At 57.3% G+C, this 18,121-nt stretch overlaps 1 protein-coding gene across 3 annotated transcripts in view; it reads left to right on the plus strand.

The window, feature by feature from the left end:
- FOXK2 (forkhead box K2) overlaps window positions 1-18,121 on the plus strand; it is a 32,029-nt gene that overhangs the window by 2,512 nt on the left and 11,396 nt on the right. For 2 of the 3 annotated variants that reach the window (XM_053910772.1, XM_024553814.3), the window contains exon 2: window positions 16,172-16,372. In XM_053910772.1, the coding sequence (XP_053766747.1) occupies window positions 16,172-16,372 (201 nt within the window). Of the gene's footprint in view, window positions 1-2,245; window positions 5,116-16,171; window positions 16,373-18,121 lie in introns of those variants that run through there. The other variant, XM_053910773.2, reaches the window with a different exon arrangement.

The following is an 18,121-nucleotide window of genomic DNA, read 5'->3' on the forward strand; positions in this document are numbered from 1 at the left end:
GGTAGCGACCAAAGTATAATTTGTAAATAAAAATAAGCAATGCGTTAACAGTTGTTTATGCTTTGAAATGTCCAGTGAACGTGACAATAATTTTGATCAGCAAGGTCTTGGCGATATCTAATAGTCAAACATAAATGGAACAAGTTGGATTCATCATCGCCCCAGACGGTTGAACATGCAGAACGGCCGTTGTGTGTTCAGAGGGGGTCTGTTCCGAGGCCGAGTGCCCCACCTGGCTCGTGTGGTGTGTCGAACTTGCAGGTGAAGTTGGGTGATGTCGCCTGGAGAGCCTTTCTCCTTCGGACAGAGACAGCGTCCTCTCGGCTGAGGGCTGGAAGGAGGCCCTGGACAGTGGCTTCTGGAGCTTTCCTGTGGCGGCTCCAACCCGGGAATGCACAGCAGCTGGGTCTGGCCCAGACATGGGGACAGGGCAGAATTGAGGGTCCCAGAGAGCAGCCGCACAGAAAGAGGGGAACAAGGAGACCGGGCTGCCCCCGAGAGGAAGGGGCAGCAGCCTGCAGCGGTACGTGGACAGGGAAGCGCAGAGGCTGAGAAAGGAGCTGGGGTGGGTGTGTGTGTGGCGAGGAGGGCGGAGGTGACATGAGGGTTGGGAGGAGTGGGGACGCTGTGGGTCACCAGGGTGAAGTGGCCGAAAGAACCACTGCGGGATGCGGCTGAGGCCCAGGGGGGCCGAGGAGTGGACACAGGTGCGGAGTGAGGGAGGACCCAGTTCCCAGTAGAGGAAGATCAAATGGGGTGTCTTGTTCGAAGACCGGGGCAGGGCCTGCAGCGGGGCCTGGCATTTTCCTTTTTTCATTTGCCTAAAAGAATTTTTTTACACTCTAACCCCCCCCCCCGCCCCCCCGCCCGCTCTGTTTCAGCAGCCAGCGGCTTGTTCTCTGCGTCTGTGGTGTGATTCCTGTCCCAGGGCTGTGGGGTTGCTGAAACGCCTGCATTTCACGGCCTGAGACTCTGACCAGCCTGTCGGTAGAGCCGTGGGCTGGGGTGCAGGGTGGCAGCGCCCAGGACTGAGCAGTGGGTGACGGGCAGCGGCAGATGTGCAGGGCGCGGTGCGGCCCTTTGAAGAGCACTCGGCGCACAAGCTAGCTGCCTTTCCTGCGGCGGCACTGTGCGTGGTTCCGCAGAAGCTGCAGCGTGCACTCACTTGGCGAAGGGACGTGCTTTTTACCACTGGTTTGTAGACACGGGGGGTGGGGGGGCGCAGTGCAGCTGTTCTTGCACGATCGTCACTTCACTAAGTTACAGTGACCCCACAGGCAGTCCCCTCCGTCACTGGCTCTTCCAGGGGCAAAACTCAGTTTGGTGGCTTTCATGTTTGCTCAGTGAGTAGTTGAAGGTGGTGTAGATGTGACGTGTTTTGAACTTCTAACACATCTTGAAAAAAAGCCTACATGATGGGACTTGCCACCCACAGGGGTCTCGGGAGGCGGTGAGGGGGGCCCCTGGCACCGGGCAGACGGGGGCCAGACGCCCACCCTGCCGCTTAACCTGCCCGAGGGTTCGTTCCCCGTGGGCAGCACACAGGCAGCTGTCTGACGCTGGGGGACACGGTTAGCACCTGCCGGGGACGTCAGGGCCTTGGGTGTTTGTCCATCCCAGTGTCCTGGTGTGGAGGGGCTCCTGAGGGTCCACGGTGACAGACGTGGGACGTGAGGCTGGAAACGGCCCCATGGGCTGGCCCTCTTGGGCTTGCTCACAGCTCCGTGTGCATATTCGTGTGCGAGATGGATGGGTCCTCTCGGAGTCCTGAGCAAAGGGTGAAGTTCCTTCAGCTGCAAGAGGCGCCCCCCCCCCCCCCCCCCCCCGCCCGCCAGGACCTAAGGATGGAGATGGGCCTGGAGGTCTGCCTGGGTGGCCCAGGGCCGCGTCCCCCGTCCTCCTCACCACAGGTGCTGCTGGGCAGGGCAGGGGACACGCGTGCTCTGCCTGGGGTCTGATGGGAGGGCCACTGGCGGGTGCCATCACTGGTGTGTAGAACTTGGCAACTGACCCACATTGTTTTTCTTTCTTAACCGGCTTTTTGAGTGAAGTTTAACGAACCAGAACCACGTAGACTTTTGAAACTCCGGCCAAGGTTTCTTTTCTGCGGGGCAGTAAAGACCCGAACCTGGGCCCCCCTGCAGGTCCCTGGGGGGGGGGGGGCGAGGTGCCGGGGGTGGGGGTGGGGGCCCAGAGTGGTGGGCGGCGGCTCGTCTTCCCACTCAGCCTTCTCCCTGCTGCGCCTCCCAGGGGGGACCAGCTCCCGCACGTGTCTGTGCCCCTTGAAACGGCACAGAGCCGTCACTGCTGGCTGCGTGTCCATGTACGTGAGCCTGCTGACTGCTGACTTAGGACATCACTGTTGTGGGGACGGTGTCCCGTGCTGATCGCCTGGTGACAGGGTTCCAGTCAGACGTGGCTCCCGTTTGCTCACGGTCCCCTACTTACCAGCCGGCCCCGCCTGGGGCTGCGGGCGCAGAATCCGGGCCAGCGCCGTGCGTGCACGGTGGGCGTGTTCCAGGGGGTGGTGATGCTGTAGCACCGGCACCTTTTTTCCTGTGAAAATGCAGCAATTCTTGCTTTGCTGAGGAGAAAAGGTTTGTTGGGGTTTTTCTGAAAAACGAAGACAAGGGTTTCTAAGATAAGGAAGCTTTCAATGGAAGCATTTATTGTTTTGGGTAGTGTCTGTCTGTTTGCCACTTTTGTGTGTCCTGTTTTCTCCTGGGTTTGGGTTTCGGAGCAGTTCAGGGTGTCTCAGCACAGGGACTCAGCTCCCGCATCAGCTCCCACACCTCCGGTCCCGGGGTTTGATGAGGGTTTTGAATTTGCCAATTCAAACCGACACACCAGGGCACATGGGCGGCATGCGGCGCCCTTCTTGTGATTGGAAACGGGTGGCGTGCAGGGCGAGGAGTTGCTGCTGTTGCCCCAGCACGGCGTTGTGGGGACGTTGTGGGGACGTTGTGGGGACGTTGGGAGCACCTTCCCGAGCCTGCGTCAGTTTCTACAGCGCAGGCGGCAAACCCAAGGCCCGCCTGCCGAGTCCAGCCCGGCACCTTGTTTCTCCCTGGCAGCAGCGCCGAGCTGCTTGCCCCTAGTTAAGGAGAAGTTACATTCACACAGCCCTAAAGCTACATTCAGTCCTTTGAAGGCGACCGCAAGGCTCACGTGGCCCCGGCGAGCGTGAGTTTGACTCCCTGTCTACAGTGTGTGTTTGGTCTCCTGTCTGGTCCCCTCCGACGGGGGCAGGGGAGGGGGTCCTCAGGGAGGTCAGACGCGGGCGCCCGCTGCAGTTTGTCACTTGGGGCAGGGTGCTTGTGCATCTCACCCAGCGGCAGGCCCAGCGCGGCGGGTTTGCTGTAGGGAACTCCACTTTCGCTGGTTTCCTCAGCCGCCGTCTTGCTCGAAGTCCCCACACCTGGGGCTGATGCTCAGTGGGGACTGGCTGTGGAGCAGCCGTCCTCCCCCGGGGCACCCTGTCTCCTCCCCCGAGTCTCCTCCCCACAGGACACTTGGGGGCATGCTGGCACAGCGGGGCCCTTGCGCTGGTGGAGTCACTGAGCGCGTGTGTGGTTCACGGGGCCAGGGGGCCTCCGAGCCCCCAGCGGGGCGGGCCCAGCGCATCGTGGTCTTGGTTCCCCGCGCTGTGAGGGGCTGTGACAAGGGGGTCGCAGTGCTGGCCTGCTGCCACAGCCGGTTCCTCGTGGGGTTTGTCACCAACGCAGGCTTGCGCTGCATCACGTTTCGGTCAACGGCAGACGCCTGTAGCAGGTGCGAGGTGGTCCTGGGAGACGGCAGTGGGCGCACGAGTACTGGAGGACGGGAGGCGCCTGCTGCTGGCGAACGAGCTGACCACGCCGCGCTCCCACCGCCCTCTCACAGGGCCGCCGCTGACAGAACCCGCGTCTTCACTAGAGTGTGGTCTCTCTGACCGGTCTGACTCCTGCGGCCCCCGAGACTGCAAAGCCCGCGCCGCTGTTCCAGGACGTGGCTGCACTGAGTGATGGAAGCCCGGGCGGCGGGGGGCCAGTGGCGGGCACACTCGCCACTCAGCACCCTGCTCCCCCGAGCTGCGGTCTCTGAGCCGTCGGAGGGTCTGCGTCACTGCAGCGGCAGGATGAACAAAAGTTGGAGAAGGGCCGTGAGGGACACGGGGAGGCTGCTGGTGACCCGGGATGAAGACCCAGCGCAGAAGCTGCCCCTGTCAGTGCCTGCGGCCACAGCTAGGGCCAAGAACGCGTCTGCGGTGCTGACGGAGAAGGCTGGGCCCAGCTGCGATGTGGTTCCGGAACCGTTCGTTACTCAGCGCCTAGGGCGTGTGAGCGGTGTGCGGCACTCGCTGGGGTGAAGGCAGCTGGGCTGTTGGGAAACCCCAGGTGTGCGGGGAGGTGACTTCCCAGAGCCAGTGTGCAGTGTGGACGGAACCCCCCTGTTCCGAAAGGGGCGTCTGAAAGGGTGCTTATTGGTGCGGAGGCCGCCTCCGTGCCCGGTTCCAGGGCTCTTCAGGGCGGGCAGCCCTGCTTGGGGCTGTGCTGCAGGCTCCACACACAAACTCTGCAGGCGCAGGGCAAGCCCGGCCGTCCGCCTGCCGGCCGGTCGCGCTGCCAGTGTCCTGCAGGAGCCGTGCGAGCTCCTGGGGCCGCCCCTCCTCCAGGAGGCCTCCTGACCTGCAGGACAGCGAGTGCTGATTGGAGAGGGGCGCGCCTTTCTAGGTGCTTCTTCCTTCGATGTGCTCTGGCTCCCTCCTTTTATCGGCCGTGGGTATCTGAAGGAGAAGTGGCGCTTCTCCACACGATGCCTCTGTGAGCAAATGGATCCGGGAATTACAGCAGCTTCTGAGGCCTCCGAGCTGAGGAGGGTGCTGAGAAGTCGCTGATTCTGGAGGGTCACGTAGCTCTTGCCGGCACCGGGGACCGAGAAGCGTGTGAGCGGCATCCAGAAGCAGACACTCAGGAGGTTCGCCCATGACCTTGAGGGTTTGCCGAGGATGAGGAGCTGCAGACACCAGCGGGGCCAAGGGGAGATGGCGGAGAGCGGGAATCGCTGGGTGCGGGCGAGGCCGACGTTGAGCAGCTGATTGATGCTGGAGCTGGAACTGGACACAGAGCTGAAGAGGTGAGAAGAGGGAGCTGCGGGTGAGGACAAAGAACGCCAGGAAAACTCCCAGTGAGGGGCTAGCAGGGGTGTTTTCTGATCTTAGCAAGCTCCTTAGAAAGTTTGAAAACATGGACCCAGTGCAGGGCAGTTCTCCTTAGCAGAGAGGACCGTGCACGGTGCTCTGACTTCTCGGAAGCACGTCTGTGTCGGAAAAAGAGAAACAGACCCAGCAGACTGGCCTGGATGTATTTGTGGAGAGAGTGGTCCCGAGAACGGCCCCAGGCAGGGCCTTCAGGGGCTGCTCCAGGAGAGGGCGTCGCAGGAGGCAGCAGCTCTGTAGTGTCCCTGACCCCCACCGGCCCCCTTCCAGTGGGACACGGCGCGGAGGAAGACAGCGCTGCCAATGACCCTGACCCTGGGTCAGCCTAGGCTGGTGTGTGTGTCTCAGAGTCCAACCGGAACGCTGCAGCACAACAGTAAAGTTAAAAAGTTAAAATTTCTAGCAGAAAAAAACGTAGACAATAAGGTTATAAAGAAAGAAAACATTTTTGTGCAGCTGTACAGTGTGTATTTTAAACTACCTGCTGTTACAAAATAATTGAAATGTTTAAAATACTGTAAAAGTTTATAAAGTAAAAATGTTACAGTAGAATAGGTTAATTTGCTGAACAAAGAAATTTTTTTAAAAAAAATTTAATTAATTAATTTATTTTTATTCAGTTACAATTAAAGAAAAACTTTTAATGAGTTAATGTAGCTTTGGTGTCCAGCGTTTGTGAGGCCTGCAGGTGGTTCGCGGGAGCATCGCAGGCCGGCCTGCCCTCCACTGGCCGCCCGGCCCCCCCAGAGCAGCTTTGCGCCCTGAAGCTCCAGCTGCGGTGAGCGCGCTGCGTGGTGAGCCATTCTCTCTCACGCCACGTTTTCACTCCGCTCTTCTCTGCTGAGATGTGTTCAGGCACACAAGTGCTTACCTCCGCACTGCAGCTGCGGGCAGTAGCCCAACAGGCTCTGTGGGTTTGCGGCCTGGGAGCTGGAAGCCACACCCTCTGGCCCAGGGGGCTGTGGCCGGGCCACCCAGGGGCGTGCATGCCTCCGTGATGTCCACGCGATGGTGGGGCTGCTCACCATGGGTTTCCACACGGCTCCCTGCCACCCGGCGGCCCGCACTGTTGGCGGCGGCCAGGCGGGGAATGGAAAAACCCTGTACAAGTACGTTGGAGACTTAGTGGGGTTTTTTTGTTTTGTTTTGTTTTGTTTGCAGGGGGGTATTTTCAGAGTATTACAGCATTTTGAGTACAAAGGTGATGCTTTAAAAATACTGTGTTTTCGCCGTGTCTGAACTGTTGGAGGGTGTTAGGGTTATGCCCATCAGTTTTGCAGCTGTTTGGTTTAGATGGAGGAAGACGCAGTTTAAATGTAACTGTCCGTGCCGATTCCTCTTTGAGTTTTCTGTTCCCACTTTGCCTGGTCTCCTTCTGGACCTGCCCACGCGCGTAGCTAAATACCACTATTTCCTGGACCGTGGGACCCGAGAGCTCTGTGGGCTGCGCTGCCTCATCCTCAGGTTGCACAGTTCCTGGGACTTTGGCCCGGGACCCCTCTGTGGCCTTGAGGACCGCCAGGTGCTTGCTAAGACCCCGATGTCTGTCTGATGGAGGCTGCGAGGTTGGATTTGGTAGACATGTAGATAAAATCAAATTCACAATGATTGTGTAATTCCCCCCGCTTTTTTTTTGTTTATGTTACAGTAGACTATCCCAAGGGGCCTCTTGTTTTTGTGTTGCATGTTTTTAGAAGTTACTTACGACTGACGATGGAGGGAGAGTGGGGGAGGCCTAGGGGCACGGAGGGCACTCCCTGTAGTTGAAGAGAGATGCCCTGACCGCGCTGTGGGGCGGCAGCATCCTGGTCAAGACACCACTGGCCCGCTGTGTGGCAGCCGCGGCGGACCTGTCCCTGCCGCCTCCAGCGCATGGAGCCTGGGCTGCAGGGGGGCAGGCGCCTGCTAGCTCCTCTGGCTGAGAACTGCTGGGGAGGTCTGGGGAGGTCTGGGGAGACTGTCCCGGGGCTGCCCAGGCTGGAGCACGTCTTTGTCCCTCACAGGGTGGCCCAGCTCTGACCTCTGCTCCCAGCCCCGTCCTGAGTTCACGTCAGTGTGATTGGTGGCTTCACATTTACTTCCCCTTCCCCTTCCCCACCCTCTTACAGAGTGTTACCAAACCACTAGTCAAAACAGCTCCTCCTCCACTAATACACTACTTGTCGTTGATGTTTTGTTCTGTATTAAAAGTAGTTTTTCCGAGTATGCGTTTTCTTGGTGCGAATATGTTAGTCACAGTTCTGAAAAATACCTAGTTCTTTTTTTTTTTTATTGTTATTCAATTAAATACCTAGTTCTTTAAAAAATTTTTTTTCTTCTATTGATTCTGGGGAGAGAGTAAGGGAGGGGGAGAGAGAGGGAAAGAAACATCGACTGATGTGGGAGAGGAACTCTGATTGTTGGCCTCTGGCATGTGCCCCGACTGGGGACCAAGCCTGGAACCCAGGCTTGTGCTCTGACCGGGAGTCGGACCTGCAGCCTTTCGATTTGCAGGACGACCCTCAAACCCCTGAGCCACGCTGGTCAGGGCGCTAGCTAGTCCTTTGTAACTTCGAGTCCCCAGGAACCACGCATGCACTCTTTAGGGTTTCTTTTTTGGTGTACCTCTAGGGGGAAGGGCTTTGCTTTTATGAATAACTTTCTAAAAACGATTTTAGTACTTTGGGAATCATAATTAACAGGCGACTTTCACTTGTGCAGTGAGTGGCTTCTGCACTTACGCACCGCTTGTTGGAGTGTGGTGTCGCGAGCCTTGGTTAGAGTTGTCGGGGCGGCTCAGGCCACTGGGACTGCGTCCGGCTTGGCTGCTGAGCAGCCCCGGGCAGCTGACCAAGCCTTTGTGAGTCAGTGCGTGTCTGCGGGTCGAGCAGGAGCCCGCCTGGGAAAGGCTGGTTTTCGGCGTCTCTCAGCACCTGGTGTCCAGCAGGCGGGAGGTCGGTCCTGGGTCCCATTTCTGTCCTGTGGGTAATCCTGGGGCTTTACATGCGAGCCCCCCCCAGAGGTTGCTTGTCGTGCCTTCTGTGTGGCCCTCTCCACGGAGGACGTGCTGCGGGTGGGCTAAGCGTGGGCAGTGCCAGGCACTGGGTGCTCACGGGCTCCAGGGCGGCTGCACGGGCTCCGGGTGACCGTGCGCTGTTCCGTCCTTAGCCGCGGGGTCCTGTCCGCACAGTCAGGACCTCTCCTGGGCTTCATGGGGCTGTTTGGGGTCACCTCTGCCCGACACAGGGGAGTCGCTGAACAAGGAGTAATATTCTTTCCTTAAAGAAAAAAGTCAAATTTCTTGTCTTAAGTGTTTTTATTGGAGAGTTTAATTCATTGCATTTAAGGTGATTACTGAGAAGAAAGGACTTTGTCATTTTGTTCTTTTCTTTTTGCCTTACAGCTTTTTTGTCTTTTATTTCCTACCCAGCTGCCTTTTTAATGTTTAATTGATGTGTGTGTGTGAATAGTTTTGACTCTCGTTATTTCCCTTTGTGTGTATGTTTCAAGATACTTTATGTTTACCGTGGCAATTATATTTACCATCCTATATTTAAGTTTGTTTCGAATTGACGTGAACTTCAGAAACACACAGAAGTCTGCGCTAGACCACACCCCCACTCATGTTGCTGTCACAGATCACCCCTTCGCGGGTGCGCCGGACGAATGCCCCGCATTTTCTCACGTGGTCACTTTCGCGGGGGGGGGGGGGGGGGGGCTGGGGTCTGTGTGTCTGCGAGTGGCTTTGAGGGACTGAGGGACTGTGAGCCGATCTTCCGGAAGGGTTTCCCTGCCAGCCTCCTTGCAGAGCAGGTCTGATGTTAACAAACTCCCTCAACTTTTGTTCACTGAGGGGTGTCTGAATTTCTTCCTCAGTTTCAAAGGACAGCTTTCTGGATACAGTTTTCGGTTGGCAGTGTTTTCTTGTAGCCCTTAAATTTGAAGTCACCCCGCTGTCTTCCGGGCCCCCTGGTTTCTGGGGAAGGATCCACCGCTGGCCTCCCTGAGCGAGTCCTTGCGCGTTAGGAGAGAGCGTGGGGCTCCCTTTGTCTTCCGATGGTCTGACCCTAGCGTCTCAGTGTGAGCGCTTTGCACCTGCCCTACGGCAGTTTGCTGAGCCTCTTGGACTTGGAGGTTCCCGTCTTTCATTTGGGACATTCTCAGCCGTTAGTTCCGCAGACATTCTTTCTGCCCCTCTCTTCACACGGCGGGATTCCCGGAACGTCGTGTGGGTTGGTCTTCGCGTTGATGTCCCTGGAGCCCTTCAGCCTCTGTGTGCTCCTCCTCCTTCAGTGTCAAGGCCGTGACGCTGTCCTCTGCCAGCCCTGACACGCAGTAGGGCCCCTCTGGTGAAGTTTTCATTTTAGTTACTGTGCTTCTCAGTGCCAGGATTTCTGTTTCACTTTTTTCGTACAGTCTGTCTCTTTATGCCCGTTCCGTTCACACCGTTCTCCTGATGCCACAGCGCTGCTCTGCAGTCTTCGTCTAGCTTGTCCCAAGTCTCACCTTCAGAGATGGCTTCTGTGTGATCGTTTGGCCCCCTGGACTGAGTCATACTTTCCTGTTCGCGCTTCGTGGTTTTCTTGTTGTTGAAAACTGTAGTAGCTCTGGAAATCGGATTCCCCCTGCTCCCTGGGGTTTGCTGGTTTTGTCTGTTGAAGGCTGAAGGGGCCCTTTTCACCTGGTGACGCCCCCCCCCCATAACGGTCCCACCCGGGTCACGCGTCGGCTTTGACCCCGTGACCCCTGAAGCCCTGTGTCAGGGCTCGGGTTCAGCTGGTGTTTGACCAAGAGTTCCTGGAGCACCAGGGGCTTGCCCCTCTCTGAGGCTTTGTGAGTGGCCTCTGTGCCAGCCCCCTCTCAGCTCTAGACCGTGGGGCACTGTGCCTGGGAGTCAGCCCGGGGTTTTCTCCTTGTGAGGACGGACCTTGCCCTGGGCGTGCGTGTGGCTTTCCGAGTTTCCGGGCGTTCTCCCAGCGTGCACTGTGACTGTGGAGTGCCCTGACTTCTCGGAGGGACTCCCCGCAGCCTTTGCCTCAGGCAGCACACGGCGGGTTTGGAGCAGGGTTTTGTCCCAGACTCTGAGGGTTGCGACCACCCGAGAGCCAGGCTCTGCTCCCGCGGCCAGGGAGACCACCCCCAGGGGCAGCTGCGGCTGTGCCCACCCGAGACTGTTTTGCTCCTGCACCAAGGCCTACAACTCCTCTGCCCCCCCGTGATGCCCCTTTCCCAGCTGAGCACCTGGTGGTTACAGACTTCTGTTGCTTTGCAGGGTTTTCACAAATGGGCCCTGCCAGCAGCTGCTGCTTGTCCAGGGCGTGTGCTAGGGAGGGGGTCGGGCGGGGCTGAGAGCCCGGGGCCCCACTGGCCACCTTGCTTGAAGTCACTCCCGGTGACCAGCTCTTTGGGAGAAACGTACATCTTTTAGTTTTCATTCTTCACTGACTACAAAATTTCAGTTCTTTTTCCTGGATTTAGTGATGTGACAGCATTGGAATTAAATCAGATTCATTTTCCCGTTTTTAAAAAGGGAAGTGCGGTGCGAAAGCATTTCTGAGTTACCCGGAGTACAAACGAACGGGGAAGTCAGACACGCCGTTTCTCGGTGAACCTGTCCGGCTGCCCTTCGTGAGTCCTGGGTCTGTGTGTTGCACCAGGAAGCGTGAGATTCCTCAGTGCTTGTGTACTTGTGAAGTGTTGATTTCATTTTCTTTGAAATGCCTCCGGAAAAAGCCAAGACCATGAATAACAGGGGTTTGGTTGAAGAAGTATTTCCCAGTGCCTGATGTCTTAAAGGTGTTTATACTTTAACGTAAAATAAGTCACTTTGCATTTAAGTTATTACAGGTGTTTTTCAGTGGTGCCTTATGCGCTGCTCAGCAGTGGCCGAGGCGCTCCCCTGCAGGCGTGGACACGGGCAGGTTGGGCGCACTGACCACTGGCCAGCCGAGCTCCTGCTCCCGTTCGCTCTGCGAATTCCGTTGAATTGATGCTTTTCCCTGTTGTAGGTGAGAGTTTAGGCTTGGAAATGCTAGAGCCGAGGTTCAAACCTACGTCCAGCTTCCTTGACTGTCTGTTTAACCACGAAGCCCTACTCGAGGTCAAGAAAGAGCCATTAATTGGAAGACAGGGCCCTGGCCGGTGTGGCTCAGTGGGTTGGGCGTCGTCCCACAAACTGAAAGGTCACAGGTTCCATTGCAGGTCAGGGCACAGGCCTGGGTTGCAGGACGGGTCCCCTGGTTGGGGCCGGTGAGAGGCAACCAGTCGATGTTTCTCTCCCTCTTTCTCCCTCCCTTTTCCTGTCTAAAAATAAATAAATGGAGGTTTTTTTTTTTTAATTGGAGGGTGGGAAAATCTGCCAGCCAGACTACAACAGGTTTTTTATTTGCACGAATTCGTCTCATCCTGTTTGGTATTTAAATTCCGTACTTCACTCCGAGACCGAGCCAGCACCAGATAAACCGAAGTGTGGGAATGGTGTCGGCGTCAGCCGGAGGAGTCGGAGGGCGGGGGTCTGACACCCCGACGCCCCCCACCTGTACAACGCCATCGAGGCGGCGTGGGTGCGCGCCTCAGGTTCCGGCGTTCTCGTCTCAGCTTGCATTTCCCCGAGGGCGGGACACGAGCGTCCTTCCACGGACCTACTCGGCACCCGTGTGTGTTTTTTGGTGAGGTGTCTGTTCAGATCTTTGGCTCGTTTTTAAATCAGGTGGTTTGTTTTCTTCTTGAGTTTTAAGAGTTCTTTGTGTGTCTTAGGTAACAGTCCTTTACCAGATGTGTTTTCTGCAAATGTTTTCTCCCATGCTGGCTTGTCTTTTTTCTTTTGACAAAACGACTTTAAAAAGAAAGAAAAAACAGTAACTGAGATTTGTTGAGTGCTTACCTGAGTTCCAGACACAATTTTAAGTGCTCTTTAAAAGTTTTTTATTGTAAAATATAGCATAATATGTACCATCTACTGTTTTAAAAATATTTTATTTATTTACTTTTTGAGAGACAGGAAGGGAGAAAGAGAGAGAAACATGATTGGTTGCTTCTCATGTGCCCCCAGCTGGGGACAAGCCACCACCCCAGATGTGTGCCCTGACCAGGACTCGAACTGGTGACCTTTCTGCTGTGGAAGGGTGCCCAGCCCGCGGAGCCACAGCGTCCAGGGCCGTCTTTACTGTCGTCAAGTGTGCGGGTCAGTGGCATTCGGCACATCCACGCTGTTTGGCAACCATCACAGCACCACCACCGCTTCCAGAACTGTCTCCTCGGAAGACCGACGCTCGGCCCCCACAGAACACTGGCCTCACAGCCCCGGCCGCCACCCTCTGCTCCTGCCTCCAGGGATCTGGCTGCTCCGGGCTCGTGGAGCCCCACGGTAGCCGTCCCATGGTTTCTGGCCAGCTTCACGGAGCCTAGTGTCCTCCAGACTGGCCCTTTGTCACGGGTGCCAGACTCCCCGAAGAGACGTTCTTCAAAAACAAACAGGAAACACTGCGTTTGGCCGTTCTTGGAGTCTGACCAAACTGGGGGGTCAGCCATGCCCAGAGCAGCGGTTTGGTTACCAAGAAGGCGGAAGGGAAAGAGCTTTTTGTGTCTAGACGGGGTGTCTCTCTTCAGGGTTCTTGGGGTCACCTCCGGGGGTGTCACTTACGTGGAGGTGCTGTGCTGGGGGCGGACACCCCTGGAGTCAGCTGCTCTCGGCGCCGTGGTTGCTCATGTGGCCAGTGGGCAGCTGCGGGCAGGGGGGCCTTGCTGTTTTACTCTTTGATGGCTCTCAGTGTGTGTGCTGTGCTCACTCATTGCCACTGACAACAACAAAAGTGATAACTGATATTCTACTCTGGCCAGTGGCCTAGTGGATTCGCTATTTTTGAAGTGAGCCATCTGATTTCCCTGTAAACTAAAGTGTTTCTGGAGACATCCTTAGGGAAAGGGCCGCGCCAAGACCAGCAGGCAGCGCAGGACCCGCATGAGCCCCCGGAGGACAGGGGCCCGGTGGCGTGGGTCTCGGGTCGGGGAAGTGGCACCCGTGCACGCCCAGCACCCTGTCGCCCGGCACAGGAGGGTTGCTGTTGCAGAACACGTGAACACTCTAAGTGGGATAATTAAAGGCTATAATTAGCTCCTCCTCAGTTCAGGTCAGGATTGGCTGCCACCCGATTTCAGGTCAGGGTTTTGGAGCTGTGTGCTTCTCAGAAATTACGGACAGGGGGGTATGGACCATCTGAGGCTCGGAGGCTGCCCGAAGGCAAGTCACGTGGTAGGGATGCAAAGGCGCACAGGTGGCCGGCCTCAGGAGCTTTGAAGTGCCCAGCCTGCGGTCCCAGAGTCCTGTCTGCTTCAGCCGTCCGTGCTCCGGGACCTCGGCTGCGCCCTCTCCTCGTCCACTCTGCTGCTTTGCGTTCAGCCACTGACCTGCCCAGACCCCCCATGTGAACCTTTCCCGCATCTGTCTCTCCCTTCCTCCTCCCCCATCGCTCGTGACCCAGCTGGACTTCGATGTCTTTTCAGTTGGTCTCCAGTCTTGTCATTCTTCACAGTTGCTTTTCTTTTTGTTTTTCGTATTATCTACACACAGAAAAGCGCCCAGATGTGAAATTTAAAGTTTCAGGAGAACCCAGGCGGTAATCTGTCCCTGCTTGGGGCACCTTGCATGTCAGCAGCCTCCCAGCCTCAGAAGCACTGTCCCGAACCCCAGACTTTGCTTGCTTTGAACTTGGTATATGAGGGGGGACCCCAAATATCGTGGAATTTATTTATTAAAAAGTGTGTGTGTATTCTTACACATTTAAGCTTCAGTCACCTTCAGAGTGTTGTCCACCTGATGCAGTACACCTGTAGAGAAGTTTTCTCCACTGCTTAAAGCAGTTTTTGAACTCATCGATTTTGATGGATTTTAGTGCTTCTGCTATTTTTGTTTCATCTCTTCCCCATCAGCAAAACGTTTCCCTTTGAGGACTTTTATCATCTCGGGAACAAAAAGCCATTCAGGGTGAGATTGGGTGAATACGGAGAGTGGGGCACAGGGCTTATGCCATTTTGGTCAAAAACTGCTGAATACTCGGTGGTGTGGGCAGGTGCGCTTGTGATTCACCTGTCAGGAAACAGGCGAACATGCTGAGTCTTCAAAACAAAAAAATTTGCTGAAGCCAAACACGGCCTCTCACACCACCACCAGCGGGCGCACTGATGCGGATGGTTCCTGGAACACTCAGCTGGAAGGGGAAGCCTGAACCACAGGGGCCGCCCTCTGGCAGAGAGTTCTGGTTTGTTGGGGCCCCCCCTTACGTGGAGCCCACAGAATGGATTTCAGGGGTGGTGGTGGTTTTCACTGTGTGTTTGGGCGTCGGCCTCATTTTCGCACTTGGGTGTGGAGCCCTCGCTCCGGTGCTGTCCCTGAGGTTCTGTGTGGTCCGCCCTGTGAATGTGCCCGGCCGACGTGTGCCTGAAAGGCACAGCAGAAGCAGAGTGAGCACAGCGCTGCTGGTGCCGCCGCCGCCACCGCCCCCGGCCCGGCCTGGCCTGGCCTGGCCCCTAGCAGCGTGCAGAGCAGCGGACGGGCCCCTGCGCTCACGGGGTTTCGGGGCAGCAAGCAGGGGCAGGGCCACAAACACAGTTCTTCCCTGAGCCTAAGAAGAACCCTGGGGCACCGGGCTGCCGCTTGGGAAGCTGCTGGTCACACGTGTGGCTAGAAACCCCAGCACCAGTTCTCTGGCTCTGCTGGAATGTTCTGGACCCAGGGCCCCTGGTCTGTGGGAGGAAGACTCAGTCGCACTCCGAAGGGAGTGCCAGGGGGGAGCTGGTGCGAGAATGACGGGCGGCATGGGGTGGGGGCAGTGGGACATAGGGTCTAGTGTGCAGGAAATTGGGGGGGCTGAAGGTCACGGCCCAGGTGGGACAGAGAAGAATGGAAGCCGGAGTCTCGGTGTGGGGACGTCAGGCGTTGGGGGAATAGCCGGGAGTCCGGCACAGGAGTGAGGAGGAGCACCAGTGTGAGAGTAGGGGAGGTATAGGGGCGGTGGCTTCTCAGTCCTGCTCTGGCCTCCGAGGCACCGAAGCAGCGATCCCCAACCTTTGTGGCACCAGGGACCAGGTTTGTGGAGGTCCACTTTTCCACGGGCTGGTGGGGAGGTGGTTTCTGGACGATTCAAGCTCCCTGCTGCGTGGCCCTGCCCCTCCCAGGCCCAGAGGTTGGGGACCCTGCTACCGAGGACTGACCTCAAGGGACCTGAGAGCAAGGGGCTTCTGGGGAAGGCGAGTGTCCCCTTGAGGATGGCGGGGAAGTGGGAGGGACCCTCCCTTGGTGAGCGCCCAAGTAGGACAGGGTGGTGAGCGGGGCTGGCTGAGTGCCATCGGCCCGCGTTCTGCATCTATAAATAGTCCCCGAATCAGGCGCTTGTAACTGGTGTGACGTCCAGACTCGAGACCAGGAGTCTGTGGAGCTATTTTTAACTTGTATTCTTTGAAGGCGTTTGGCTTACGTTTCTTTTCTTATTTTTTTATTTGAGTCACAAAAAGGCAGCTGTATTAAAGGTGAACCAGAGTGTTAAATTGTAAACCTTTTCCTCTGAAATTCAACATGACTGGTTCTTGTTTGCTCAGTGGAAAAGCTGATTTTTTTTAAACGAATAGGAATGAGTTTTCTTTCTTAAATAAGGAACAGCCACACAATTCTGTTTCTGCTTCATGACCCAGTGATACTTGCGTGTCTATTTTGAGAGGCCTAATGGGGAGTTAGCGTGTTCGGGTCTGTTTTAAGTCTGCTGCGAGCCCTGGAACATAGTCACACGTGCGTTTTGGACGGCACAGTGCTGTGTGAGTGTCTCTGGGTCTGCTGCTCTTCTCCCTGTCCGGCCGGGGCTGTGCAGCCCTGAAGTGCAGCCTGGGCTGTGGCCTCGTTCATCGGGCTGCCCCTCGCGTGGGAGGGCGTCTGGAGGGGCTTCTGGGCAGGGCCCTCCGCCTTCTTGTGCGCAGACGGTGCTGACAGCGGCCGCTCCCTTCCAGGTGCACGTTCCGGTTCCCGAGCACCAACATCAAGATCACGTTCACGGCCCTGTCCAGCTCCAGTGAGAAGAGGGAGCCACCGGAGGCGCCTGCGTCCCCGGGGAAGCCCGCGCAGGCCCACGTCTCGCCCCTGACCATCAGCATTCCAGACTCCATGGCCCACCTCCTCAGCCCCCTGCCCTCCCCCACGGGGACCATCAGGTACGGCTCCAGGCTCCAGGTTGCTGAACTCCCCTCCTGCCTCTGTCCTTCAGGCGCTCCCTCCCCTCCCCCCAGGGGCTGGCAGGAGAGGAGGGAGAGGCCCGGGGCGCTCAATTTCCTTTGGGAACGCTGCTCGCTCTCTCGGTCCCCTGTGCTGTGACCACTGTTCCCTGTCTCACTTGGGGACTGTTGTTACTTGCATGTGAGTTGCAGGGGCACACGGTCTGTCTGTTCGTCTGAAGTCCGGGTTTTTCATTTGCATTTTTTGAGGGTGTTTTTCGTTTGCTACAGCTTTGTGTCGATTCTGGTGACTTGTTCTTGGACTGACGAGTTAGGTCCCATGGACCCCAGTGAAGTGACAAAGTTGTGCGTCAGAAAGAACGGGCCCCCTGGGAAGTGGAGGGTGATGGCTTTGGGCGCGCTGCCCCAGCGGGCCCAGGGAAGGCTGCGCACAGTGCTCGGGTCCTGCTGCGCTCACAAGGTGCGAGGCTCAGGTCAGAGCCGCCACAGGCCCCTGCAGACGAGTGTCCTGGAGCCCTCAGATGGCCGCCTACAGCTGAAATGGGGCCCCTGTGGCTGCCGGGCCAGCTGTGCCCTCGGGGCGGGGCTCAGGCAGGTGGGGCCCTTTAGGTTCTTTCTCTTGGGAGAATGGAAGATGTATTTAGGTGCCTTACCTGTGAGTAACGCTTGACTTGGGTGTGAAGTGCTCATACCTACTCATCTCCAGAGCCAGGTGCCTGCTGTCCAGGGCCTGGTGGGGGCAGGGAAGGGCTCCTCTGGTCCTCAAGGGACCCTGCATGCGGGGAGCTCGTGAGGGCCCAAAGGGGACCCCGGCAGCCAGGCATTTAGAGTTGTGGGCTTCCGGAACGGCCCCTGCCATGCTCTCTGGTTAGCTGGAGGCCCACTGTGCTGGGGCAGTGGCCCCAGCCCCTCCCTGGGCGTGGGTGAAGGGACCAGAGAGTGAAGCCACAGGCCGGTTTTGTCCAGCACAGGGAACGGAGAGCCCAAGCTTGGCCGCAGCCCCAGTGGGAGCAGCAGAGACCAGCGGAGCTCACGGGAGGCGGGTGGGTGGCATCCTTAGGGCGGGGTCGGCCCCTGAGCCCACCTCTCTTGCCCTCTGCCCGTCTCCAGCCTGTTTTCCTTGCTTTTCCTCTCCTCCGCCCCTGGTGTCTGCCGTTGCCAGCATTGGCCAGCCCGCGCCGGTGGAACAGGAGGACAGCCGGGGGGTGGGGGCACCTGCTTTTCCCATACCCATTGTCCAGCCACCGGGCCGCTTGTCCTCCCCACGGCCATGCCTCTGGCACGTCCCTGGTTCCCGGGTCCTGGCGTGCATGTCCCATGATGCGGGCCTTCTGTCCTCCCGACACGTGGTTGGTCCTGGGTAGGCGCACATGGACTTGCGGCATGGAGTCGGGGGCTGCAGAGGGTGGGCCCGGCCTCTCCCGGTGCCCCTGCCCCCAGCCCCACCCTCACTCCGTTGCCTCATTTCCAGTTCAGGTTTTTGGAGGTAGCTACTGTTTCTTAGGTATTTTTCCCAGAAGTTTCCTTTACTTTTGCAATATTTGTGCTTTCCCCCCAAACAGATGAGATCTAACCATACATACTTTTCTCTGACTTACCAGGTTTTTAAAACAATCTTTCTTGGCCTCTTTCCCTTTTCACGGCCCCTTCTCTGTCCAGTGTGATTCTGTTCAGAAAAGCAAATTGTCACAGGCGAAGTGGCCTTGAGTCAGCACGCGGGTTAGGAGG

The sequence above is a fragment of the Desmodus rotundus genome, chromosome 9, assembly GCF_022682495.2.
Source record: "Desmodus rotundus isolate HL8 chromosome 9, HLdesRot8A.1, whole genome shotgun sequence".
Lineage (NCBI taxonomy): Eukaryota > Metazoa > Chordata > Mammalia > Chiroptera > Phyllostomidae > Desmodus > Desmodus rotundus.